Consider the following 26,802-nt stretch of genomic DNA (forward strand, 5'->3'; position numbering starts at 1 on the left):
ATAATACAACTTGTTTTTTTTTTTTTCTGTATTTTTTATCTTAGAAAAATAATCAAACACTATATACGGTTATCAGTTTTTATATCTCATCATTTTAAACGTGTTAGTGTTGAATTTCATATGCATTGTGCATGTATCATTGTCCCTTTCACTTTTAAATTACTGATAGCTAATGCTTTTTTTTTTTCTTTGACCAATTTGATTGTAACAAATTCAGTAAGATCAATTTCGGTGTCTAATTTTGTTTTCTTTTTCTTTCCGGTTGTTCCTCATCATGGAATTAAACGAGTAGGAGAATTATTTACCCTAATATACCCCATTACCGATTCCATCTTAATCTTATGATTATATCTAGCTGTTTGTGTTTCATGATAGAAGAGATTAACAAATATAAAAAAGAAAAAAAAAACATATTTAATTAAAAGAACAAAGATAACGACGTGACATAAAAATAAATGCATTGTTAGTATAAGATAGAAGCTCTGTTTTGAATAATAATTTCTTGTTTTCCATTCATGAATTACAAAGTTTTTAAATAGAGTTCATATCAACTCATTCTGTTACAGAATAGCAAACTTTAAATATCCTATATATCATCTGATTTGAATTCAGAAATAAATTATATGCCTAACTAATACATTTTGCAGATAAGAGATTTGTTGCATATATTTTAAACTTTAAATCTTCAGTTGATCGAACTCATCATGTTGATTTGTTTTTCCACAATTAGAACAGTTTTGAAATGAATTTTGTTATTTTAAAGTAGAAATGACAATAAAAAATGTATTTCTCTCCATCTTTTCTATCTAAAAAAATAATAATCAAACACCACATATATCAATTCTTATTATATCTCATCACTGTAAATGTGAAATATTTCATTTTCATTTCTGTTTTGCTGGCCTTTCACTTTCAATTTCTGATAGTTGATGCCTTCTTCTTTGACCAAATTGTTCGTAACATCTTCAGTAAGATCACCCTTCACATAGGACAAATCATAACGCGTTAGATAAAGCTTCCTAGAATAGATCGGTTCGATTCCCATGCATGAACAATTCTTGCATCATCATGTTTCATGTTTCTAATATTTAAAGACAAATTCAATCCCCCACAAAGGATAAAGAGACAGGTCTCTTAGATTTTATTTTGTTTTTTGTCAAAGAAACCTTCGAGGTTAAAAAGCATTCACATGTCTCCATGTTTCGACGTAATTACCATTTTTATACATAAACTAATCTTAATTAAGAATGGATAATCCTTTTGGGATGGTTATCAATATTATTCCAAGCACATGACCATCTCACATGTTCCACTAAATACGTCGTGATGGGCATGCATGATTCTGGCCATCTTCACCAATAATTGGTGGAAAGAAAAACTAATATAATGTTATTATTTGGAACGGCTACTCTACGGACAAAGATTTTGCTTCTCAATTGACTTAAAAAGAAGATCCATTCCATTAAAAAAAACATCGGTGAGGAGATGTATATAACTAATTAAACATGCTTAGGGAAAACTACTATGCTTTTGTTGGTCCAATTTAATTTTTTTTCTTGGTAAACACATCTCCAATTTAGTCACCAAATAATGATTTTGTCTGCCTATAACTACATTCACACACACTAATGTATTTTTTCTAGTTTTTTTTTTTTTTTAGATTATTAGGGTTTTTTAGTTTTTTTCTATATAAATGCTTGTGATAAATTTTGGCAAGTGGAAACATGGATGGATAAAAGTTTCATATTTTTTTTTTTTTTTATATTTATAGTGATTTTGGTTTTTTAAAGATTTTAACTTATAACAAATCTCTTGTCCTCTTGCAAAATGAATATTTTTATTAAAATACATATAACTATAACGACTACATTACAAAATATGCATGCATGCATGTATGTATGGTTAATTAGCTATAAAAACAATTCCCAACTAATACTGGTTAAGAGGTCCACGACTGAACCTTAAATACTATATAAAATATGGTGAGCTAGAGATCTTCACCACACTGTGTGTGACAGCTTTTGAGCTCTATATTCACCAATCTCTAATCTCTATACATCGCTAGCTAACACAAATTTTCCTTTTCCAACCATGTCACTAAAAATAGCTGCAGACAATTTCCCAACATTGCTGGTCGGCGAGACGGAGAATTTTGCGGTGGTGAGAGAGTATGATGAAGGTAGAGACAAGGTGGCTGTAGAGGAAATGGAAAAGAGGTGTGAGATTGGCCAAAGGGGAAAGCCTTCACTTGTTACTGATCTTATGGGCGATCCGATTTGTCGGATTCGCCATTTTCCATCTCATGTTATGCTTGTAAGCAGCTGTTCATCCATTTTAATCAGTTCCACCTCGTTTTTTCTTTCTATATTACACTTAAGTTAGTAAAAAGAGAAATGCATCAAAATTCATTCATGTTGCATGATCACATAATCTCTAGGTAAAAAGAACTTGGTTTGAATAAGAGATTTGAAGGTATTTCTGTGAAGATAGGAGGAGGAAGTTTACATTGTGGCTGGATCCAGAGAGTTTGAAAAGATTTACAAAAAATACTCTAACAGGCAGCAGCTATTAAATTACCGATGAAATTATTACGTCGGTATATTCTAGAGAGTTAAAAAATAATTATTGTAAATACCACTGTAATTCACCAATGAAATTAATTACCTATAATTATCCTCTTGGCAATATCCTAAATATTACCAAGGAAATTACTGATGGATTGAAGCAGGTAAATTTTTTTGACATGTATGGTCTATTTGTAAATCTATCGGTAAATTTATTAATGACAGAATTACTGTAAGACTAGAACTTACCGGTGAATATTTTTTTGACGGATAGTTTCTGTTCATGATTCTATCGGTAAAATAATTACAAACAAAATATTAATATAAATACCGATAAAAATTTTTGTTGGTAAAACTGTTAGATCTGATAGTGAAAAATTACCTCTTTTCCCCTTGCGTAGTGACAAAGTTATGTTTACAGGTTGCTGAATGCGGTGAAGGAGGAGAGATGGCAGGGGTAATAAGAGCCTGTATAAAAACCGTGACAAGAGGAAGTTCAGGTTATGTAAAGCTGGCTTATATTCTGGGATTGAGGGTTTCTCCTTCTCACAGGTCTCTGTCTTTCTTTCTCTCAAAAACTGTTTGTACTTCTTTGTTTTCCTGATCATTTGCATTTAATTACTTCTCTTCCGCTACTTGATTAGAGAAGCTTAAGAAGTGCAATATATTAGTGTCATTTGGGTGTTTACAGTGTTCACGAATTGTTTCATGGCATGGACAAGCCTTCACCTGAAAACAAACAATTATGAAAACTGTTTTCTTTTTCTTTTTTTGGGTTCTCCTTCCCCTTTGAACTGCAGTTATTAGGGTTTATTTTATAAAAAAATAACTAATTAATTCATTAGTTAACCTGATTAATATATAATTCTTATGGGGGTCTTGTAGCTATAAGCACAGGCCACTATGCACAGTTCCTTTGGCAAAAGCTTATAATTAAGATATACTATAAGTATCCATGATCACAAATTCTCATTTTTAAATTCTATAATGGCCCTTATAATCTTCAAAAATGTTCCTTACTTTCCCTTTATTTTACCAGCCCTAGGTACCTTTTGTACTCACATCGGACAAAAACCATCAAACAATTTATATCATGCTTACATTTTCTTAATACTTTCAGCTTTGGCGATGTTACAGGAGGCTTGGCATTGGCTTAAAATTGGTTCAAGAGATAGAAAAAAGGTGTAAGCAACAAGGTGCAGAGTATTCATACATGGCTACAGATTGCACCAATGAATCTTCCATCAATTTGTTCACAAGAAAGTGTTGTTACACAAAATTTAGGACTCTTGCCATGCTAGTGCAGCCGGTTCACGCGCATTACAAGCCATTAGGCTCCGGCATCGCAACATTCCGACTCACACCAAAACTCGCAGAAACAATTTACTCTCGACTGTTTGTCGATGCAGAATTCTTCGCTAAAGATATTGGCACAATTTTGTCTAGTAAGCTCAATTTGGGCACATTCATGGCTGTGCCCAAGAACTGTCTCCCTCAATGGGATCCGAAAACAGGAATCCTGCCCTCAAATTTCGCCATACTAAGCGTGTGGAACACTAAAGAAGTGTTCAAATTACAAGCCAAGGGAGTGTCTAAATTAACGCATGCATGTTGCACAGGCTTGAGGCTGTTAGATGCTTGGATGCCATGGCTAAGGCTGCCTTCATTTCCTGACGTATTTAGACAATTCGGTGTTTATTTCTTGTACGGGCTGCACATGGAAGGTAAAAATGCACCGCGGCTTATGAAGGCTCTATGTGCATTTGCACATAACATGGCTAGAGATGATGATGGGTGTGGGGCCGTGGTGGCTGAGGTGGGCCAGAGGGACCCTGTTAGGGAGGTGATCCCACACTGGAGGAAATTTTCATGGGCTGAAGATTTGTGGTGCATCAAGAAGCTTGCTGATGAAAAACCAGATGTTGATAGAGAGTTTGAGCCGCCGGATTGGATGAAACGTGAATCTTCTTCACCGGTCATTTTTGTTGACCCACGGGATAGTTGACCGCCGCAAGCCATCGTCAACACATACATAGAATAAAAGTAAAAAATGGAAACATAAGTATCTTCTTGTTCTATAGATTTTTCTTCAACCCTCAAAGAATGTCTGTAAAGGTAGACGTTTTCAAGTCATTTGAACTCAGTTGCAAGGCTTTGATCCATCCTGTTTCATGGGCAACGAACGGCGGGGGTCTCCTCTCTACACCAACTGTAGCGAAGACGGTACTCCGCCTGACATTGAAGATGGCAGCGGGATCGAGATCGAATGCTTTTATTATATGTGAGCATGGCATTTAGGGTTTTATTTTATTGTCGGGTTCTGGAGCGTGGCGCTTGTGGGTTCTTTATTGTTTAATTTGCGATGGAGATCAGCATCCTTTCATTTCTTGAAATATCTTTGCCTGCTAAATGAGATCTCTCAATTACTGCTTTGAAATAAAAAAATTATTATTATAAAAAAAAAAAAAAAACAAGGAAAAAAGAGACATGTCTCTTTATCAAACATTAATCTTAGGCTCTATGAAACATTAATCTTAGGTTCTATGAAAGAAGAAATAATAAAGAACAAAGGCTCTAACATAGCCTTGAATCTTAAACAAATACAGACAAAAATAGAAATACCGTTGGCAAGTGGAGCTGGCTATATTCGAATTGGGGGAGAGATAAAAAACATAGGGGGTCCTCTGTCTGCTTGGCTGGTCAAACATGGGCTAGTTCTAGAGATAATTATGGATAAAATTATGACTATATTAATGGATTTTCAATCCAAATTAAGCTAAGCTGCAATTCTTACCAATCAATCAAATCCAGTTCCATAGCGGCATTCCCTCAACTTGTAGAGAAAAAATATTTCAGGCAAGGAATGCAATTCCTATGGTTTGAAAAAACAAAAAAAAGATCATAAAGAAAATTATCAATAACTAACAAGTCTCGATTCCCAGATTACAAGGTCCATCATTCATGGTTAGCTTCATTCATGGTCAGCTTGATTCTAAACAACCTTGTGTGGTTACTTCGTATCAATTAGGCTTTTGCATTGTGAACCACACCAAGTTCCACAACTACATTGTTGAAGCTTTAGCAAAACTTGAAAATATGGAGGATTCGTCTTGTAGAAGAGCTTGTGGGTTACCTTGCTCAACCTACATAATCAGAGAAATATATGTTGAGGAACTCTTCATGTATATTGAAGAACAGATATTGAAAATGCTGGGAAACAATCAAGATCCCAATTAAACTAAGACGTAGGATAATTAATATGTATGTCAAGCAAAAAACAGCGTGTGAATTTCTCAAAACAGAAACAGAAAATAAGCGTACCAGGTTTCCACGGTCAAGAACAAGGATGTTGTCCATGTTCAAAACTGTGGAAATGCGATGAGCAATCGTGATCACCGTCATGGCCCTGCATTCACTGAATATTGTACTTTGTAGTACTGAAGCTGTTTTAGTGTCAACATTGGCTGTGCACTCATCCAAACACAGTACCTGAGATTTTTTTATGTCAGCAATCTCCAAACGCACAAGCACACTCTCATGTAAATGCACTCTTCCCCTCGGTTTCGTCTACAAACCTAACGAAGCCAAAGTCTTCTTAAAATTTCAAAAGAGACTGTCTGTTGATCTAACTTGGGTCGTAAGAAACTGTAACTAAGAGAATGGTCACTTACTAAATTTGTATAAAACCCTAATTTTGTTTCAGCCTATAGATGGATAACAAAACATTGAGGATATCCCAGATAACCATGCAAAATATAAATCCAAGGTTTCCCCATGACTAGTACATATTATCCCATGATACTCGACCAAAGCAAAAATATTAGATCACCCACGATCAATCCAATGTTATGGAAGCAAATCATAGTAGGTCTTCTAAAATGATCAAGGAGCCTTTTGACTTCTTGATCAATCATACATCTCATTGTCTCGTACAAACCTGCATCACATGTATTTAATCATTGTTTCAAAGAATTATATTCACTTCCCTGGATGAATAGGTTACCTTTTCGGAAAATGTCCATCAAACAACCTTTTATACATGAAAATAACCACATTTTCTTGAAATTTGCGTGTGTAAAACCATAAGAACTCAGCCCTATTGCTAAATGAGATTCATTCTTTAGATTTTTTTAAGCTTCTTTTACCTTGGACAATTTAAGAAGAGCGCGTGCAAGGCAAAGGAGCTGTCTTTGCCCAACAGAAAAGGATGATCCAGATTCCTTTACGTGGATATCCAGTCCGCCTGCTGCTTCTACTTCCTCTTTGACATGGCATTTCTCCAGAATATCCCAGATTTTCAAGTCGTTATTCATCTGGAATGGATCTAGGTTATCCCTAGAAATTTGCAAGACTAATTATTTACAGTAGTTGATATTATTCATTCATAAAAAAAAAAAAAAAGATATTATTCAATTATTTCAAGTCAAAGAATGACTGCTGCTGACTTCAACAGGTATGAAAGAAGCACTTGATCCAACACCTCATGCCAGGACAAATGATCAGTTAAACTGTACCTTAATGACCCTTCAAATAGGAATGGACTCTGAGGAACAACAGCAAAGCGTCGACGGAGATCTCTAACAGGAACATCAGTTATGTCAAGGCCATCCACGACAATACAACCACTGTATATTGAAGTTAGGCGAAAAAGGGCATTCAAAATACTAGATTTGCCAGCACCTGTTCTCCCAACAACTCCAACCTATTCAATTTAACTACATAGCATGAGAACCTAACATTGGAAAACTTTAGCTCCAAACACAAAATCATATGTATGTTGGGTAGTGGTCAACACAAGTCTCAATATGAGCACTAACCTTCATCCCTCCAGGAACTTTAAAACTAATTCCATGTAGTGCAGGTGGCAAAGACGGCATATATCTCATCATAACATTCTGAAACTCAATCGTTCCTTGAAATGGCCAGTCTAGATTCAGAGACTGAGATCCCCTGAGTTCTTCTTGGGGAATGTCCATATACTAAAGAGAGTAGAATCAAGTAAGTAATTAACAGAGAAGGACATGCAATAAATAAATTTTATCTTATACCTGAAGAGCTCTCTCAACAGATACCATTTCCTTCTCAGTTTCAGTGAAACTTGTTAAGAAACTTCCTAATAGAGACACGATTGGAGCTGCATATGAGAGAGCCAAACCTACCTGCAACCAAATATACCATCTTGAACTATAATCTGAATTCAAAATAAGTGGCATTTGTCTATATCAGATCGTTGCTTCAAGCAACTACCATAATGTGGGAAATAAAATGGGTTAAGTAAAAAATGAAGATAGATGAGACTGATGCCTTACCAGCCCGGGGGTGCCAAAGCTGATTGGTAAATAGTCATGAGATCCAATAACAGCCATCAGGGCAACAAATGAGATGATAACTGCTGCTAACAACTAAAAGAAGATCACTGGTTAGTAGAATAACCAAAACAAATTGCAAATGCCACCCTTCACTTCCAACTGTAATTATTATTGAAAAAATCATACAAAATATAAAATTCACGCACTGAATTCCTTCAAACGACATAGATTTCTCACTGTGAAAATCAAAATTCCCCATAAAAAGTTACAATATCCCATACTTTTGTAATCTTTTCCTCTCCAAGATATACATACCTGGAGACGCAGGGAAAGCCACAAACTTGCAATTATCTCTGAGTAAGATGTTCGCTGATACAAAGTCACATGCTCAATAAATTTCTCCATGAAAAAGTCCTGTTCACGATCAGCACTGTTCAGTCTCTGTTTTATTTTTCATTTTATTGCAAGTTTTAGAAACACCTTTTCTTCATAACAACGAGAATAGAAACTCATCACATAAGTGAGAAGGAGAAAAAAAACTATCCCCTTAATCTACTTTTAGGCCTAGCACACAATCATATCTCATGGCTAAACAATTCAGTCACGAACTGGAAGTTAAACATACATCATAAACACTTTGAAATACACCATATAAGCAGAAACTACACATCGAGGATCAGCATTCCTGACGAGACACTTAAATAATTTTAAAGAATTTCTCCATATTATGTTAGCTATACTAATTCCAATTTCTTATTTTTATTCTTCCTTTTCTGATATGATACAGTTGAAGAGAAATAGAAATTCAACAGGTTGCCATTATAACAAATTATTCTCAAATGTAACAGCCAAATATCTACCTCAGACTTGAATGCCCTAATGGTGGATGCTCCATCGAGTGTCTCTGTGAAGGTTGCATATATTGGAGAACGTGAAACACTGTCCAGCCTTCGCAGTTCCCTTGATGTTGATCTGTAAAAGAACTGAAAAGGCAGCTTTTTAAGTAGACAGGTTCAAAGCTCTCTAAATATAAGAGAGATACAAATTACAGCAACTTATCTTAACAAGCTGTAATGACTTTCGAAAACATGGTATAAAATTTAAATCTTTTTTTTTTCTTAACAAATCTCATTCCTTCAGTTACATTAGTGTGATTATGTAAATGAGAGTGATTTAGAAGGCATCAGCTGCTGATCTTAACATGAGCATCAGTTAGGACTAAGAATGTATCAAAGAAGATGGCATATTGAAGAATTTGGAATCTGAGTTGACTGCTCTCGCACCATCTTCCCTGAAAGATTAAGACACAGTTAACCTAATCGCAATATACTTGGAAAAGCTCACCACTCTATTTTTTCAAACTCAAGTGGGGCTCTGTTCTGGATAATCATGGAACTTTTTAATCAATATATGTCATGTTCACCTCATTTTCCTTTTGAAGACTAACCAACTTACTTCCAGTCAAACTACAGTTCCTTAAAGCTTCTGAAGTGTTCACATTAACAATAGATCTGTAACATCTTGTATTCATTTTTACTGAGTTCAAATGATTGACCTGCAGTCCAGCTGGAGTCTTCATATACCTATGAGGCATCATCCACAGTTGTATAACATCTTATATTCACTTATTTCACTTCCCCAAGGATGTATCCTTGTATGTTGGTAATTAACTAGTGGATGTCAGGAATGCTCAAAGATGTTGGTGGGGAGTGGCTGGCAAGGCAGTAACATTACTATAATATAGAAATTGAGTTTCTGAAGAAACGAGCACCCAGATTTTGCAAATTTAATGTCTTTACTTGTGGGTGAAAACTTTAGAAATTCCAACTGATTTTCACAAAGGCCAAATCCAAGAATGTGACTTTTTCGATGGTGCTTAAAATAGAAGTCTCAAAGCATGACTTTTCACTTATATGCTTTGATTTTTGGATTGAAACTGACACTAAAATTGAAATTTGAAACTGCGACAATTTTGAATTTTGAAGTCATGCATTTATTGATCTACCTGTAGCTTGCTGTAGATAAACCAAAATGGCAATAGCAGAAGCAAGAAGAAGACCTGCACACATAGATAGAACCCCTTAAGAAAATAGATTCAAGGTGGGGGAAGTAAAGGAATTGAAATTTCTGCATCATTAAACCAGAGGCAAGAATTTTTATATTACCTGCACATATGACAAAATTACTGCTATTCCCAACAGGCCAACAAAATTGGCAAGGAGAATGTTGAGGATGAAGGGAAGAGAATCATCTATTGTGTAGAGATCTGAAGAAAACCTACAAAGCATAGTAAAATGAGTTGACCGGATAAACATTAGTGAAATTAATCACTAAGAGCATTCCTACTCACCTGTTAAGTATTCTTCCACCTGGTGTTTGATCAAAGAATTGTACGGGTGCATCAATAAGCTTATTAAGCAATGTATTATGCACCTGAACTGCAGCACGTAACCCACCAAACGCAAAGGAGAATGCTCTTACCAATGTTAGAGCGGAATTTATAATGCAAAATATACAGAGTACAACCTGCACTGTCAACAGTGGAATTTTACTGCAAAGCAATCATAAAATTTAATCTGTGCTGTTTCATAAATGCAGGTTGAAGTGAGAACTAAGTAAACACCGCAGTATTACCATTAAAAATGAAAGTAATTACCAGGTAAAAGGAAATTGAGTACTCTATCTGACTGCTCCCTGCCGTGTCAACCCAAAATGACAGCCACAGATCATTTCCATTACGAGAAGCTTGCATTAGAATAGCTGAGAGAAATATTACAACTGTGATGAACCAACCAGAAAATGCTGCATAATTCCTGCAGAGGGACACCAATTGTAAAAATTAACAATAAAACTAAATTGTAGTTTTGCTAATCAGAGATTCGGAGAAAAATTACATCAAAAAGCTCTGACCACCTCCACTTCGAAATTGTTGACACTCATTTGAGCCATGAAAAGTTAATTGAAAAAAGTAATTACTTGTATACAGCAAGTTCAACTCTGCCCTCTTTCCGTGACTCAGCCTCAACGATCTCTTGTACTTCCTCTGAAACATGATTAGAATCCCTCTCAGGAAGGTGACTATGACTGACTTGAATAGAATCAGCCATGCTCAGTTCTTTCCCTTGAACATCAGAGAGTGCATCAAATTCGTTTTGGGGAGAAAATGCTGTATATGATGAAACTGCCAAGTCAGCTGAACTTCCAGCCCATGTCACTTGTCCTTTATCCATTACAACTACCATATCAGCAGAAGAAATTGCCTGAGACAGATGAAAGCATGCTTTACACTCATTTTCAAATATGTCACAAAATTCTTTTAGTATAAAAACCGAACTGTTCTTCCTTGACTAGCACTGCTGTCTCAAATCCTTACTTTCAATCAATCAGTAAATTCTGCTCAGAGTTGGGCTCAACTTGGTCTTAAATAGACATGTGGATATCCAAAGAAAAGAAAAGGATCCAAGACATCTACCTGTACATTGTGGGTGCAAAGAATACGAGTCTTTTGGTCCATAAAAGGACCAAGAATAGCATTGTGTAAGATCCACCTAGCAACTTGTGCATCGACTGCACTGAGCACATCATCAAGCATAAAAGTGTCCAACCCTTGATAAATGGCCCTGTTGCATGTCAATTGGAAGAAATAGAAAAGGTTCAAGAAAAATCATTGAGAAGCTAGCTAAAATGAACAGATGAATTGAATATAACCTTGCTAAAGCAAGACGAGCTCTCTGTCCACCAGATAAGTTAATTCCCTTAGATCCAATATGAGCCATGTCACCTCCAGCCATTAGTGAAATATCAACATCTAATGCACAGGCCCGGATTGTATCTGAATATCTTCTCAAGGTAGAAAGAAAGGATTAAGAAAAACTAAATGACTTGGACTTGAAAAGAAGAAACGAAATACAAATTCTCTAAAGAAGAAAGATGAAAATCTTGAGGACAACATCTTTATACCTTCTTGAATCATAATTTTTCCCAAACAAAATATTGTCACGTATTGTTCCAGACATAATCCACGGAACCTACAATTCCAGCAGATATCAGTACAAAAACGTTTGAATGAAAAGGTGTAATGCATGAGAATCCTAAAAAGAAATTTCCATAAACCTGTGGTACATATGCTACAGATCCACTTGAATGAACTGATCCATGGATGAGCGTCATTTCTCCTAGTATTGCACTTAACAAGGATGATTTACCTGAACCAACCTGAATAGATGAAGTCAGCCAAGAGAATAACGAAAGCAGGAAATACGGAAATAAGATCCTTCATGGGGAAAGAGGTCTGATTGAAGCATCCTCTTATCAAATAAAACTATAAATCTATGTACTGGTTCACTATTATTAGAATCATGTTCATAACTTCATATTGCTATGGTATTTTGTGTGTTTCAAGATTTTATATCTCATTCTGAAAATTAATAGCAACATGGTCTTAGTGTTATGGGAGGTAAGCTTGCTTGGCCAAACCATTGATGTAATGAAGCAAGGTGGCAAAGAAGATGAACTAATCACCTATTTATGATGTGCTTTCCATTTGTATAAATTGTGCATGGGTGTGTCTTTTAAGATCTCTTCACAAATGTACTAATCTGCACATAAAGGATCACCCAAGTCTCTACACCACATCTTAAAATCCTATAGTTCCTATTACCTAAGCTGTTAAAAGGGGAAAAAAATGGATTAAGATGGACAAGAAAATCTGAGTTTATTATCTCATGTACAATCAGGCAAGTTAAAATTTCTTCATTACTTTATCAAGAAAAACAGAGAAGAAAAACTCTCACAGAAGGTGAGTATCCTATTCCTACCTCCATCCAACTCACAATGTTTCACAAGCAATTGATAGTTCATCATCAAGTCAGTACATATACGGAAATGTGGGAGAAATTGACTGTTAGAAAACATCAAGCAAAGATTTGACCTCTCCAATTATCGCAACCAATGAACCCTTTGAAAGGCACAGATTCACATGATTCAACACCAGATTTGGTTGCTTTTCTTCACTGCTTGACCAAGTACAAGAAGCATCATCCACTATGACAGCCATATCTTCACATTCAGCTTTTTGTTTGAGTACATGTTTGTATTCTGAACAGCAGAGGAACCTGCTCAACCGTCTAGTTGATATAAAGGCCTGGCTTACAGAGAACAGAAAATGCAGCAACCCATATCAAAACTACTGAGAACAATAATCTAGACTCCCAAAAGCACAAGATAAGCATAACTCACATCAATTAATCCATTAATGACCCATGGGAATGAATTAAGAGGAGAGATCAAATTATTAAACAGAGCCAGACAAGTGAAGACCTGTAAGAAAGATTCTAGGATTAATCAACTTTCCAAGTAGTTACCTCATGGTTGCTGGGGAACAAGCAAAAGAATTATTAAAATAGAAAAAGAACTCGAGAACTTTATTATCAATGCATCATATAAATAAGATCATAATACCGTTGCAGCATCAAGTTGATGTCCCATCAAAGTAAAAAGTCCAAAAGTGAATAAAGAGAAAAGAGTTGGTGTTGTGGCCCAGAAGAATACACACCAGGCATCCAAATATTTTCGTGTCTGACAAGAAAGGGCCAAACATAATAAATAAAAAATATTTGAGCAGCTGATGAAAAGAACTAGTGTCTTACAATGCATTATTCAAAGACAGAAGAAGAAGAATAAAAGTATACTATCATACAGCTAAGTGCTTGACTTCTGAGGATCTAGTCTCCATCAGCCAGCTAGAGAAAAGATGCTCCCAGCCATACATCTTTAAAGTTCGAATATGAGTCAAGATTTCTCCTGTCCTTCTAATCCTGTCATGTTATCTTGTATACATTGTTAATCAGAGAAATCCTTCTAATCCTGTCATGTTATATTGTATACATTGTTAATCGAAGGTAATCACATAGGAAGAAAGATGGATCTTTTCTCCTTATAAAATAGACATTTGGAATCCAAGAAAAAACTTGCTCAAGTTGGGACTAGCCAGTCACCACAAGAGGACCGCATTGCTTAGCTTCATATGTCTACTTAGTCACAACACTCATGCATGAGCTTGAAGACATTGAGCATTTCTAGGCAAGCATACCAATGGTCTAGGTTATAATAATCAGACTTCTGAGAATCTCAAATTCATTTTGCAGTGTTCATATATAGGAATATAAATTCATACCTCTCATCTTTTTGCTTCATCATTTTCTCAGTAGCACTTGCAATCAATTCAGAAATCCATTTATTCACTGCATAAAAGAAAATTCAGTAAATTTATTCCCTTAAAGCTGCAACCCATGGAATATCATCATGGCAACCCATGCATAATTCAAAGAAAGTTCTGAGATCAAGATTTTGTTGGATAGTACCTGGTATCAAAAGGATGGTTATGGCCAGTCCAGAAAGAAAGGCAAACTTGACTTGTGTATACAAAAGATACAGTGCCACTCCAATTTGCAAAGGCAAGCTGAAACAATCACAGGAGCTTGATATGATCACAATATTGAACAAAGATGATGCTACCAGAAAAGCAAGTCAGTCTCAAAGAAACTAAAACAGAAAACAAACTGGCATTCCTACAAAAAATATTACTGAAAAATTCTTTGATTGATACTATATCATTTGAACATAGTGACTTTGGGTAATAAGAATAAATAACATTTGACAGGGTACCTGGCTGTTATATATTCTCGCTCAACCACTTTGTGTTAAAAAAAGAATGGGAACAGACTTTGATAGTAGGTAAATCAAGCTGAATAATAACATTTGTCTTACAAGTTCAAGATCATGTTCGTACCTCCACATATCATGGAAACTGTTACACAAGTTGACAGTTCGATCAGCATCTACTGACATAAATGTCTGTATTTCCCCCTCAGAAAATTTCGATCGCTCTGATTGGGTAACACATAGGACCTAAAGTAAAAGTAACGATGAATGTAATACTGATTATAAGCAGTGGAAGCCATAGCGTGCTTAGAAAATTGAAGACACAAGTCAAAGGACAAAACAAATAATAAAATAACATGCTATCCATCCAGAGCAAGAGAAGCCTTGAGCCATCTAGGAAGGATTTTCTGTCATTTCCAAAGCAAAGACTAGATTTTTTTTGTTTGTTTCTTGAGAATGAAAAAATACTACAGTTAAAATCTATGGTGTCGCAAGTGAGAAATTGGGCAATCTAATACCATATGTTAGCCAAATGGTATAAAAGACTTCTCTGCCAACCAGGAAACCCTTTTTCCAGGTGTGCTGATAGTATTACCTTACTTTTGCAAGAAATTGTATTATAATAAAAGGTATGAATGGAAAGAGCATGATGAAATACAGAAAATGACAATCCACAAGCAAAAAAAAGTGTTTAGCAATTGCTACCCAGGAGTTTAGAAATTGAACAGCAAGATAAAAAAGAAGAAGAAGAAGAAGAATTACTGTTATTCATGAATTAATCAGTTTTCATACACAGTTTGAAAATTGTTTTTGATGATAAGTTCAAAATAAATTTGGAAAATTTTACTGAAATTACAATAAATGAGATGGTGAATTTGTGATTGCTTGAAAAAATAACTTGTGACAGTGATAGAGTTTCAAAGGGACAAAGAACTTGTCACAAAGGAAGCAAGAAGGCTGGTAATCACAGTTATAGCAAATAGCTTATTTCTGAAAAGTTTGAGTAACTTTTTTCGCAGATAACAAAGTTTGTGAAAAACTAATTTCAATAGGTATTAATTTCACATTAAAGATCAATACATTGATCTCAGTCCAATCAAACAAGACTACTAATATTCACTGAATTGCATACATTCATAAAGAGACACCCAAACAGGAGAATAATTATTATTTACCTTCTGATAAATTACTGTCATGATACTAGATCGTAGCTTTAGCTTCAATTTTCCAAGAAGAAACGAGTATTGTGTATCAAAAAAGGATCTGAAAATCGGGACAAGAAACAGCATTAGAGACAACATTAAAAAGAAACTTTATGTCTTTGTCACTTTGTCAAGGTTTAATGTTTGCTCCAAATGACCATGCAGATACGAAGACGAAGCTGATCCAAAAAGCTATCTGCTGCAGGATGAGAAAAAGAAAAAAAAACCAAGATCCTGGTTTGGAAAAGCCTTTCAGTTCCCATGATAGCTATCGGTTGACAGCTACCAAAATAAGAAATGTGTTCTACTTGTATCAATCCTTTCCTGAGAAATTAACAAAAGATATGATTGAAAAATATATAATTCTAAAGGGCTTTTTTATCTGGAAAACTGCTTCTAGGCTGCATGCTAGTCCTATTTTGATCAGAACTTTAAAAAAAACAGGAAGCAAAAGAGAAACAATGATATTACATTTGGAATTCAATCACAGTGGGGAATAGGAATAAAAGGTAAAAAGAGAGAAGAAAAAATAATGATATAACAATTAATACCAAGAGAAAGATTTACTTTAAGATAGAGGTGAGGCCCAAAGATAATGCAAGAAGATAGCCGTCCCATCGCATAGAATCTGAGAAGCAGTAAATAATTGTCACTGCATTTTTCCATCCATGGAAAGCCAAAAGGATGACTGAGCATAAAATTTAATAAAATAAAAAGGAAAATGCATGTGCATTATAAGTAATTGCTGCAAAATTAAAAGTTAAATGAGAGAGAGATAAAGTGACTGACAGAGTTCCAGAGAAAATGATCAAAGTTGGAATAACTACAAGTAAAAAAAAAAAATGATCAAACACTGGAAACCTTGCTGAAGAAACCGAATGAGCTTATTAAGAAGCAGTGGTCCAGCAAAACCAATAAAGTCATTGAACACCTGTGAAAAGTTAAAATTTTCATCATAACATATACATTATACTCTGATACTCTCAGATGCTTGAAAGTTATTTAATAGAAAATTATTCATCATTTTTCTTTAGATATATTTTCCTCTAGTGAGACATAATTTCATCATCAAAGAGCTTATGCTTGCAGATTTTTGACAAAAGTAAGACATTTGTTAGCCAAACTAATTTCAAAGTGCTCTCAAAAAACGTACTGTGTAGTCCACCTTCCAAACTCTTGGTTTATATTTTCTTTTCATCCTTTTCTTTTGGGTTCTGACAGTTTTAATGGGAAAAAAACATATTTTTATTATGTTTCAAGACACAAATATGGTGTTGTATTCTACATATTTTCAAGAATACTAGTTACATGATCCGCGCGATGCCGCGGGTTAATTTTTTTTTGTATAAAAAATATCAAGAAAAAGCTAAGATCTAAAAGTGTTAAGTCTTTCTGCAAAGCTTTATCCAAGAATCTTGGGTTTGGTTGTAACGCCTAACCCAAAAGTAATATTTATAATATTAATAATAACATTAGACTTGCATGACCCAATAGGTCTAGCTGCAATACCAGACCCAATAGCCTTGGATGCGGGTCTGGCTGCAAGGTTGTGTCATAAAAGTGTGATAATTAAATAAATTAATTAAAAAGAAAAAAAAAACTAATGAAGAAAAAAAATCTGAATTAACCGAGTTAATCTTTTAAACCAGGTTAACTCGTTAAACCTTGGATTAAATAGAAAAAAAAAATTGACGGGTTACTCAGAATTAACTGGGCTAACCCGTTAAACCAGGTTACCTGTCAAACCCGGGATCCGTGTCATGAAAGTCTAATAACTAAATAGAAAAAAATTAAACATTAGCAACCTAAACTAAACGAAAAAAAATAATTAAAAATAAAAAAACAAAAACAAACAAAAAACATAAGCTTGTTACTAATGAGGAAAAAGAAAAAAAAATCTGAATCAACTAAGTTAACCCGTCAAATCAGGTTAATCCATCAAACCTGGAATTCGCATCATGAAAGTTTAATAACTAAATAGAAAAAAAAATCGACGGGTTAAACAAAAAAAAATTAACAAACTAAACTAAATGAAAAAACTTGATTAAAAAGGAAAAAAGCAAAAAAAAAAAAAAATTCAGGTTAACTCATCAAACCAGGTTAACCCGTTAAACCCGAGATCCGTGTCGTGAAAGTCTGATAACTAAATAAAAAAAATGTTCACATTAACAAACTAAATTCATTAAAAGAAAAAAAAAACACAAACAAAAAAGCAAAAAAAAAAACCATAAAGGCATAAAAAAAAATAAATAAATAAAAACAGGAAAAAAAAAAAAACAATTAAGAACACTAATATGTAAAAGGCGTGGGGAAAGCTACAGTGCATTCCCCATGCTTTTTAGAATATTACTTAATGTTTTCATCATCAGTGGCGAGGGGTTTTAGTTGAGAACCTTCAGTAGGTGAATCAAATAATTGAGACAAAATCAGTATGATGAAAAAGAGAACTAACCGAGGGAGACCTTAAAACAAAGAGTTCTATCAGCAATTCACAATTCAAATGAAAAACACGCTCTCCATATTTATCTAACGAATGAATGGACAATTATGCTAAAACCAGAATCAGCATCATTAGCATATAAGCATTATAGCATAACAGGACTTCATGTTGAAGGAATTAAATTACCTTAAGCAGACCAAGACAAAGATACGGCCATCCGTATGCACAAAAGATTGCTTTAAAGAAGAAAGGGTTAGGACTGCTCAGCTGAACTCTCCAGCAGCTTGACAATTTATCATGACAGGTAGAAGGCTCCATGTCATTAGGTAGCGAAAGTAAATCGTCAAATCCAAGCTGCTTTATGACTCCATGATTCATCACAGAAGTGATAGTTCTGAATGTCATGTGATCCCAAAAGCTCTTAGCATTTCCCTTGACAAACCATGAGGCACAAATAATCACTACTTTTTACTTTCAATGGAGAAAAAAAACTAACAATCAGCACCATAGAGAAGCATCTTAGTATATACACAAGCCTCGACTCAATCATGTAATTGACACTGAATTACTCATGAGAAAGGAAACAGTGATATCATCCTTTTCCCAAAGGAGATTTGATTCTTAAAGAAAACCAAAGACAAACAGAGTAATCCAACATGCAATGTACCATCCTGATCTAACAAACTATGAGCTTATCATAGCCAAGATATCCAATAAAGCAATCAAGGAGGGTAGGTTCAGGTTTTGTATTATACAGGACAGAGAACTAATTAAAACAAACTCTGGCCATATTTTAACAACTGCACAAATTGAAAAAATAAGTAGCTACAGAAAAAAGTCAGGGGAAGGACTAGCAAGAAACACAATTTCAAAAATTTAAAATAGATGAAGTTTCTAAGCAGCATAAGAAAAAATGTGTGGATATATATATATATATAGTGGTGTCGTTAGAATTGTGAAGTGTTGCAACAACAAAGCTTACAATGATTATCTATACATTGCCTTAGCAGAAATATTTAGAAATTATACATCAAAACAACTATGACTGTAACCCATTTAACAATTTTAAGTTCTGAAAGAAGAGAAAAGAAAACACAGATCTTACATAGGAAATTTAAAAAGACAACAAATTACTTACAGAGTCTCCATGAAAACCCTCCTCGATGTCTGTGTACACAGAAAGAAGTGGATCTTCCATTGAACTACAAGTTACAGTATGGCCAATAGAAATAAATATTAGAAAAATGACATGGTCAAGCATTCACGTATATACAGAATAACACTCAAGGGGAAATAGGAGACAAGATGAGGCTCCCATTATTTAAGGATGCTACAAGCAAACAATTGACTAGTGATACCTGCTCTTGTGAGATGCCCGTTTTATCCTGATAATGTTGATCGATATGCCAAACATGACATCTAACAAAACAACACAACTGTCTTTAAGGCATTTCATGACCTGCAGCCAAAGAAGTTTCAAGCTCGCCCTTCCATTTACCAGGAAAGAAAGAAATATTGCATGCCTAAAAGTCTAAACACCATACATACTTCTGAGGAATTTTACAAATTTATGATTTCTGTTTTGCAGAGAAAAAAAAAAACAGAGATATCTGATTTCTACAATATCTGAACAAAACAATTAGCCAACGTAACAAAAAGCAATACAATAAATCAATATGAATCTAGGACACGGCAACATGGAGAGAGGGAATAAAAATGGAAATAGTATCACCTCCATTGAACCAAATGTTCTTTGCAGATGAAGGATTCCTAATAGTGATTTCATGATCCACCAGAAACATAGGAACCGGTTGCAAAAAACATCATGTAAGCAGGTACACATAGATGACATTATGATAACTGTCTGCATGAATTTACGAAAGAAATCTTGAGTTAATGCAACAGAGTTCATGGCAGCAAAACAAACAACTTGAGATTAGAAAAGCTTACCCAGACTATCAATTGAGAACTTCTGAAAAGCCACTCATGATATGCAATAAAGTTTCCATGAAGTTCTTTATTCACAAGCAAAATCAAGTCCATAAATGAGACAAGTGCTCCCAGGAAAGGAAGAAAACGAAAAACAGCCTTCTCTGTACAACTTATCTGCACAATTACTATAAAAATATTAATCCATTAAAGTTTTAACAACTACTTTGAGGGAGAATCTAGAGGCCCTACTCAAATTCAGTGAGAAAAGGGGAAAAAATAGAAGAAGATGGAAAGTCATAACAGAAAGTGAAGTGTGAAGCATCAAGAGGTTTGCCAACTTCATGTTCAACATGTTGGTTTTACAGTGCAGAAACAATATAAGAAGTTTAAGGAAACAAATGAAAGTAGATTTTTTTAATAATCAAGAAGATATGTTTAACAAAGATCCATCATCCAAGAAGGTTCCTTGGCTGGCTAAAAAAAAAGTTGTCCGAGTGAATTTTCAAAAGGAACACTCATATTTGCAGTCATATTTTAGTTTAACATGCCAAATGGGCCATCAAACCCTCATTTATTTACTTCTTTTTTCCTTCTTTTACATTTTCAACAACCAAATAAATCAAACGTTAAAGAATCTACCCTGGGAACTCGACTGGCATTGCTTCGAGTAATTGCAAGCACCAAAATTATAACAATGGTCACAACGTTCGCACTGAATCCTGGAACTGTAAGCATGCTAAAGAAAAGCAATTTATATATAGAATAGAAGAAGCCGTTACATTACAAACAAAACCTCAATATGTATTAAAAAAAAGTAAGGATATAAATTATCAAAACACTCCGAGAATGTGTTTCCCTCCCATACCTGGAAAAAAAAATTAAAAAAAATGGGAAGTTACAATAGAGAGAATACCGAGAAGGAGAATATATCAAGAATAGAAAAGTACACGGGCTTAAAGAAATTCACTTTCTAGCAAACCAAACAGAGATTTCACGAGTAAAAAAAAAGTAATTGAACAGAGTAGTAATCGAGGAAATGATAAGGAGAGGAAAGGAGAGTTGCAGAGAAGAGGGAAGAGAAGAGAGAGGGAGAGAAAAGTACGTACAAAGGGAGAATTAGGACAAAAGAGGGACTTCTTGAACTCCATGATCTCTGAGTTTTTTGGAGCAAAACATAATAGAACAACAAGTGTCTGTGTTGCAGTAGGCTAGCAGAGAGAAAAACGGTCGAGGAATTGTTTGAGCTAGTATAACTCCACGTGTCCTTCTTTTGGACTTTCACGTTGACTGGCAATTTTAACATCACCCGAGGATGGACAGGAGTTTTGGGGCAATTTTAACATTGACTGGCAATTGTTTCAAAGTTGCTATTTAAATGAAGAAAAAAAAATGATGAGAGATTTTTTGTTTTTGTGTTTGAAGAGTAATTTTAAAAATTTTTGAATTTTTTTTTATTTAGATTTTTTTTATAATTTTAAATTTTTTTGATATATTAATATTAAAAATAAATTTTAAAAAATAAAAAAATATTATATTTTTAAATAAAAAAATATTTTAAAAAATATTTATTATCATAATCTCAAACTGTCATAGTAACATGACATGCGTGAAAAAGTGAATTTACCTGTAAAAAATAATTCACATATCACATGTTACTTCTGGCTATTACGAAATAGAAAGTGTAATTTCTTTCATTTCTACATTACTAATAAAAAAAATAAAAATAAAAAAATCCAACGCAAGGGCGCATGAAGAAACAAATGCACATAATAATGATTCGATGAAGCAGCCATGAAAAGCGGGAAAGGTAAGAGAATATTATCGACAAAGTTAACCCATCGTAGCCTCTTCCTCCCATTGCTTTCTTCTTTTTTCTGTTTTTTTTTTTTAATTATTTAACTCTCTTTTCTGAACAAAAGCATCTTCTCTCTTTTGTATTTGCAAACATTGTAGTGGGTATAGACTTCAATCAGCTTTTTTTATATATAGAGAGAAGCATGGTGCGTTTGAGGAAGCTTTTCTTTATCGTTTTTTGCCCATCAATGGACGAGGACGAATAAAAGATCAATGATAGAAAAAGGAAGGAATATTTTTGAAGATCTGCTTTGCGTGCACTTTCAAGATCAATGGTAGCAAAAGGAAAGTGCTTCATCATGTCAGGAAAGTGTTCCATGATAGGTTATGGTACGGGAATAACTCCAGAGAAAAAACAAAATTCCTTTTCTTAACAGCTAATCCGATCGCACTCAAACGCCATACCAATAATTTTTTTTTTTTTGGATTCGAGGAAACTCCACCCTCCAGAAAGCGCACTTTGTGGGCCCAGATAAGTGAGTAAAACCCCGGCTGTCCCGGGCTCTTACAAGAAATACACGCCTTGACTCGAACTCAAGACCTACTGTGCAGATCTCAAGCCCTTTGCCATCACGCTACACCCTTTGGGGACAAGGAAAGGAGTCTAGAAAGCACACCATGTGAGGCCAACCTCTTCAAACAAAAAAAAAATTGCAATTTTTCTTTGAATTTAAGTCTTAAAGGATAAACATGTGTTCTAATCTTTTCTTCAAACCCAGTAGACAGGATATCCTAATGCAGTGTTCTACCAGCACCAAGAAAATAAAAAATTAAATCAACCTTTGCATTTCTAATTTATAATAATTTGTTTGAAGGCCACAAAACGTGTAGATGGTAGTAGTAAAAATATACGAAATAAATCTTGATTTTATTAATACTAGTTCTTGCACCATCTCTGATCTTGGTTATGTAGTTTATTGTGAAAATTTCATGGAAAAGGCTGGTGTCCTTCCATCTTGGCCTAATAGCTCTGTTTCGGTGCTTCTCTACTGGCACAATAAGTTGATGTTGCTAATCTTGAACAGACTGTTCATGGATGATTGCTTTTAGGGGCTTGCTATGTTCACATACATGATTTGGATGTAGATTACCTCATCCTAGTTCTTAAGCAGAATCATGCATAGTTTTCTGTAATTGTACTTCACTTGAATATAGAAAGGACACAGCTAGAAATGCTATGTATCCAAGGCTTGAGTTAGGTGATCTTTGTTCATGCAACGGATAGGCTAGCCTTCGATAGCTTCCTCCAAGCCATCCCAACTCTGCTTATTTCGAAGACATGTTCATCCTTTATATCTTCTATGCAGTAACTGATGATGGTTCTTTTCTACGAATAATTCTCTGATTTCCATCAATATCAATGCACTCCTTTCACCCGATCCACGTTTGAATAGTTTATTCCATGGCAGGTGATGCTTAAACAAGCAGATGGCTCATACTCTTATGAAGCAGAGAGTGTGACGCGCTTCACACTTGGCGAGGTATGTATTTGCTTTTCCATACAAGCTGGACCTGCTTCCCTTAGCTACCAATTGCTTGTTATATTGCTATCAACAATGGATGACAATAAAAAGATCACTTGGAATTCCATGATGTTAATTGCATGATTGGTATTGCAGTCTGCCACTTGGTAGGAAGAAGATGTTGACCTTGAAACATCTTCTGATTGGCGCAGTTGAGTTAGCAGCAGCAAGCAGAGAAGGACACATCAGATGCTTATTGAAAGTCAAGCAGCGAAGTTTCCCGCGAGGTTTCGGTGTTGGAGATTGATTTGCTCTTTCTTTCATCTTTTCCTACTCTATATATTTAATACCCACTTCAATCCTAGTTTCCTTTCATAAATCTCATTTATGTATCTTTTGATAAAGTGAATAATGCACGAACACGCGGCTATTTTAAAGAACGCACAGGAACTTTGGTCATGTTCTATTCTCTGCTTAGTTGCAGAATGCAATGCTTAACTGAGCCCATTACTGTTTAACCCTTTGGTTTGGAAGGACATGCTCCTAATTTGACAGGAGCACATAAAATAATGCAAGAATTATGAGATTCATCATGCTTTGGAACAGATGTTTGCTTGACTTCTGATTTCTGTATCATTGCCCCGGTAAGAAAACAGTAGAAATGAACTACAAGACTCAGCAACTCAAACATTATTACTCGACCTGGGAAAGAATACTGTTAGGTATTGCCATTAGTGGGACTACCCCACCACCAAACAAAGTGGCCACCACCACCAAGCAAGTGGCAGCATCATTAGTGCCACTAATGGTGGCATGTTTTAAGGGAGTCTTGTCCTCTACATGGGCTGGAGAATGCCTATAAAGGAGGCTTATATTTGAGAGCAAGAGTGAGAGAGTGAGAGCAAACGTGAGTGTGTGCAAGAGTGAAGAGAGAAAGAGGAGCTGCAATGGCAGCAGCCATTGCAGCAGCTGCAATGGCAGCAGCCATTGCAGCAGCTGCAAGGCAGCAAGAGAGATGGGAGTTGAGTGATTAGATCCTCCTCCATGTATTTATTGTATTCTTTCTCTACTCTAATAAAATGGACTCTCTCCCGTGGATGTAGGCGGTTTTGCCGAACCACGTAAAATATTGTGTCTCAGTGTGCTTCCCCTCTGTTGAGCAAAGATCAGTACATCACCGGTCCCCGGATTCCGCGCCCAACAATTGGTATCAGAGCTAATGGTTTAAGTGGTGTTTGATTTTTTGCTCAAAAATGAAAGTTGTCAAAATTATGTTTTGACCATACCACTGTGTAGAGGAGGCCGAGACAAAGCCACTAGTGAAAACGGCGTCAAAATCGGACGTCGGACATGGCCGCACTCTCCATCACTCTCCGGCAAGGCGTCTGCCCACGCGCACAGACGCGCCCCACGCGTCTTCTTCACCCGGATGAGTTGACCCGACCCGAATACCAGTTGACCCGACCCATGTGAACAGTAGACATGAACAGTGACGGTATCATAAACAGTGCTATGCAAAGAATGACATCAGCATGATGCAAGGATGACATCAGCATACACAGTCAGCAAAGAATTGACTAGTCAACATCCATGTCAGCATATGGGGACCCACCTATCACGTCATCAGCCGCGAGCCGAGCCACGTCGAGCCGAGTTGAGTCGAGCCAAGTTGGAGCTGAGCCGAGCCGCGAGCTGAGGGATAGGATCCAGTGTAGCTGATCCTACGTGCAACCGGATCTGAGATTGAATCTGAGCCATTGTTCAGGCCAGAATTGTGTTGATCAAATCTTAGCCGTCTGAAGTGCGATTTGGACGATTCCAGACATGTTTCCAGCTAATTTGATCATTCCGGATGCAATGGTACGGTCCGATCGTTGAGATTCGAGACCAAAAATGACGGTGGTGAATTATTAAAGAGAGATTGCCCGATCAGGAGGCATCTGAAGGTCATCATGGTGGTCGATGAAGATGATGAAGAAGAAGGTGCACATGTTTGCCCAATTACATGTGCTGAACTATTAAGAGGAGGAAATTTAATGCCTTGAAGGAAGGCAAAATTGGGATACTCTAGACACCCGGTTATGTGGACAATTAGAGGTGAAGAGTGAAAATTGACGAAAACCAATCTTGACGAATCTAAGCACTAGTAGTCTCGCTAGATGTTGAGAAATCATGTATTAAACCTGTATAGTCCAGATCACTTGTAAAGGAAAGCCGCAACAAAGCTAGCAAATGGTTGTATATACGGAGAGACAGTACGATGGATAGATATAGCCTAAGAAGTTCTGTCTAGGAAATTGGGTTTTAAGCGGGACCGTTGTGACCCCTCCAATCTTTCCTGGGAACTTGCTTAGTGGAAGGATTATCCATACGGTACTATTTTCGTATATGTGACAGTTTGTTATGAAACTATTGAAGACTAGCAAGATGACGGCACAAGGGGAACAGTTGGGTTCCACATGATCAAGGATCTGATGGAGTGGTGATTTCTCCAAAGAAGTTAGATTCGGTGACTGTGATTTCTTGAGGGGAAAATTGATGAAGACCCTGATAATGGAAGAGAAATACAGCAAAGAATGAAGATTGGCACCCTATTTTGACTTGGACAGGTGTTGTGACGGGATGAGCTGCTGTCAAACATAAGCAAGGAATAGGGAGACAAATCTGGAGAACAGATATTGCACGAGGGCACACGGAGATTGTGCAGGAGTACCCGAAGGATCCTAACGAGGTACTGTAATGAGACAACAGGTGCAAGGAGAAGAAGTGTTTCCAGATGAGTCTCAGAGCAGAGACTATTAAAGTTTGTACAACAGGAAGTCTTTTATGCTCTTGATGAAGACAACAGGCGAAGACCTTTCCAATGCATGCAAGGATGGAAAGAGAGCTGTTGCAGAGGCACCTAATTAAGGGGGTGCAAACGCCTGTGATAAAAGGCGACCGCCTATGATAAAAGGCGAAGACACCAAAGAGAGTGGTGTAGGTGGAGCTGTCAAGCAGAAAGGCGTAGAAGCTTCAAACATAGAAATCGAGGTGGAGGATTGCGAGGAGTATGCCGCAACTTTCTCTTTCTATGTAATCAGTGGTAGTAATCTCTCCCAAGTCCACATGGTGGTAGAGAATCTTGGAGCTACTGGAGTCATCCCCAATGAAGAAGGATGAGACCGCCCCATGACAGCGGGCGGAGACACCTTAGAGAGAAGGTGTGAGGGCTATGAAATGAGCCCAAGATCAGGTCGCCCAAGACAACGGGCGTAGACACCTCAGATGGAAGGTGTGGGCCACGATGTGAGCCCAGTTCAAACCGCCGCATGACGACGAGCGGAGACACCTCATGAGAAGGTGTGAGGGCCACAATATGAGCCCAGTTCAGAA

At 36.0% G+C, this 26,802-nt stretch overlaps 2 protein-coding genes across 3 annotated transcripts; one reads left to right on the forward strand and one right to left on the reverse strand.

Annotated features, from left to right (window-relative positions):
* Window positions 1-1,940: 1,940 nt before the first annotated feature.
* Window positions 1,941-5,258, forward strand: LOC118054661 (probable N-acetyltransferase HLS1). The gene is made up of 3 exons (XM_035066310.2): window positions 1,941-2,313; window positions 2,986-3,116; window positions 3,702-5,258. Exons 1-3 carry the CDS (start codon window positions 2,092-2,094, stop codon window positions 4,567-4,569), a joined length of 1,221 nt encoding a protein of 406 aa, XP_034922201.1. The 5' UTR covers window positions 1,941-2,091; the 3' UTR covers window positions 4,570-5,258.
* A 33-nt stretch (window positions 5,259-5,291) lies between these two features.
* On the reverse strand, window positions 5,292-21,327 carry LOC118054662 (ABC transporter C family member 13). Of its 2 annotated transcripts, XM_073408096.1 has the most exons (36): window positions 21,217-21,322; window positions 20,934-20,975; window positions 20,750-20,836; window positions 20,129-20,284; window positions 19,911-20,042; window positions 19,537-19,637; window positions 19,317-19,380; window positions 18,365-18,610; window positions 16,600-16,669; window positions 16,306-16,366; window positions 15,712-15,799; window positions 14,664-14,782; window positions 14,236-14,333; window positions 14,049-14,115; window positions 13,572-13,689; window positions 13,334-13,450; window positions 13,112-13,192; window positions 12,804-13,016; window positions 11,987-12,088; window positions 11,834-11,901; window positions 11,582-11,713; window positions 11,346-11,493; window positions 10,850-11,133; window positions 10,530-10,686; window positions 10,224-10,399; window positions 10,039-10,150; window positions 9,879-9,932; window positions 8,734-8,856; window positions 8,189-8,287; window positions 7,874-7,966; window positions 7,613-7,723; window positions 7,382-7,543; window positions 7,079-7,266; window positions 6,710-6,899; window positions 5,886-6,053; window positions 5,292-5,707 (listed from the first exon to the last, which is right to left on the reverse strand). In XM_073408096.1, the coding sequence occupies exons 1-36, from the start codon at window positions 21,256-21,258 to the stop codon at window positions 5,627-5,629; spliced, it is 4,350 nt and encodes a 1,449-aa protein (XP_073264197.1). In that variant the 5' UTR covers window positions 21,259-21,322; the 3' UTR covers window positions 5,292-5,626. The 2 variants fall into 2 exon arrangements, with proteins under 2 accessions (XP_073264197.1, XP_073264198.1); XM_073408097.1 differs by having other exon boundaries at window positions 20,129-20,295; window positions 20,750-20,975; window positions 21,217-21,327.
* Between the last annotated feature and the right edge of the window lie 5,475 nt (window positions 21,328-26,802).

This window comes from Populus alba, chromosome 3 (assembly GCF_005239225.2).
Source record: "Populus alba chromosome 3, ASM523922v2, whole genome shotgun sequence".
Lineage (NCBI taxonomy): Eukaryota > Viridiplantae > Streptophyta > Magnoliopsida > Malpighiales > Salicaceae > Populus > Populus alba.

Bases quoted from the DNA above. Each gene is read 5' to 3' on its own strand.
- LOC118054661 (XM_035066310.2), top strand. From the start codon at position 2,092: ATGTCACTAAAAATAGCTGCAGACAATTTCCCAACATTGCTGGTCGGC. The intron at 2,314-2,985 runs GTAAGCAGCTGT...TTATGTTTACAG, and splicing joins TTCCATCTCATGTTATGCTT to GTTGCTGAATGCGGTGAAGG. The intron at 3,117-3,701 runs GTCTCTGTCTTT...GCGATGTTACAG, and splicing joins AGGGTTTCTCCTTCTCACAG to GAGGCTTGGCATTGGCTTAA.
- LOC118054662 (XM_073408096.1), bottom strand. From the start codon at position 21,258: ATGGAGTTCAAGAAGTCCCTCTTTTGTCCTAATTCTCCCTTT. The intron at 14,116-14,235 runs GTACTATCCAAC...TCTTTTATGCAG, and splicing joins AACCATCCTTTTGATACCAG to TGAATAAATGGATTTCTGAA. The intron at 11,714-11,833 runs GTATAAAGATGT...TACCTTGAGAAG, and splicing joins AAAAATTATGATTCAAGAAG to ATATTCAGATACAATCCGGG.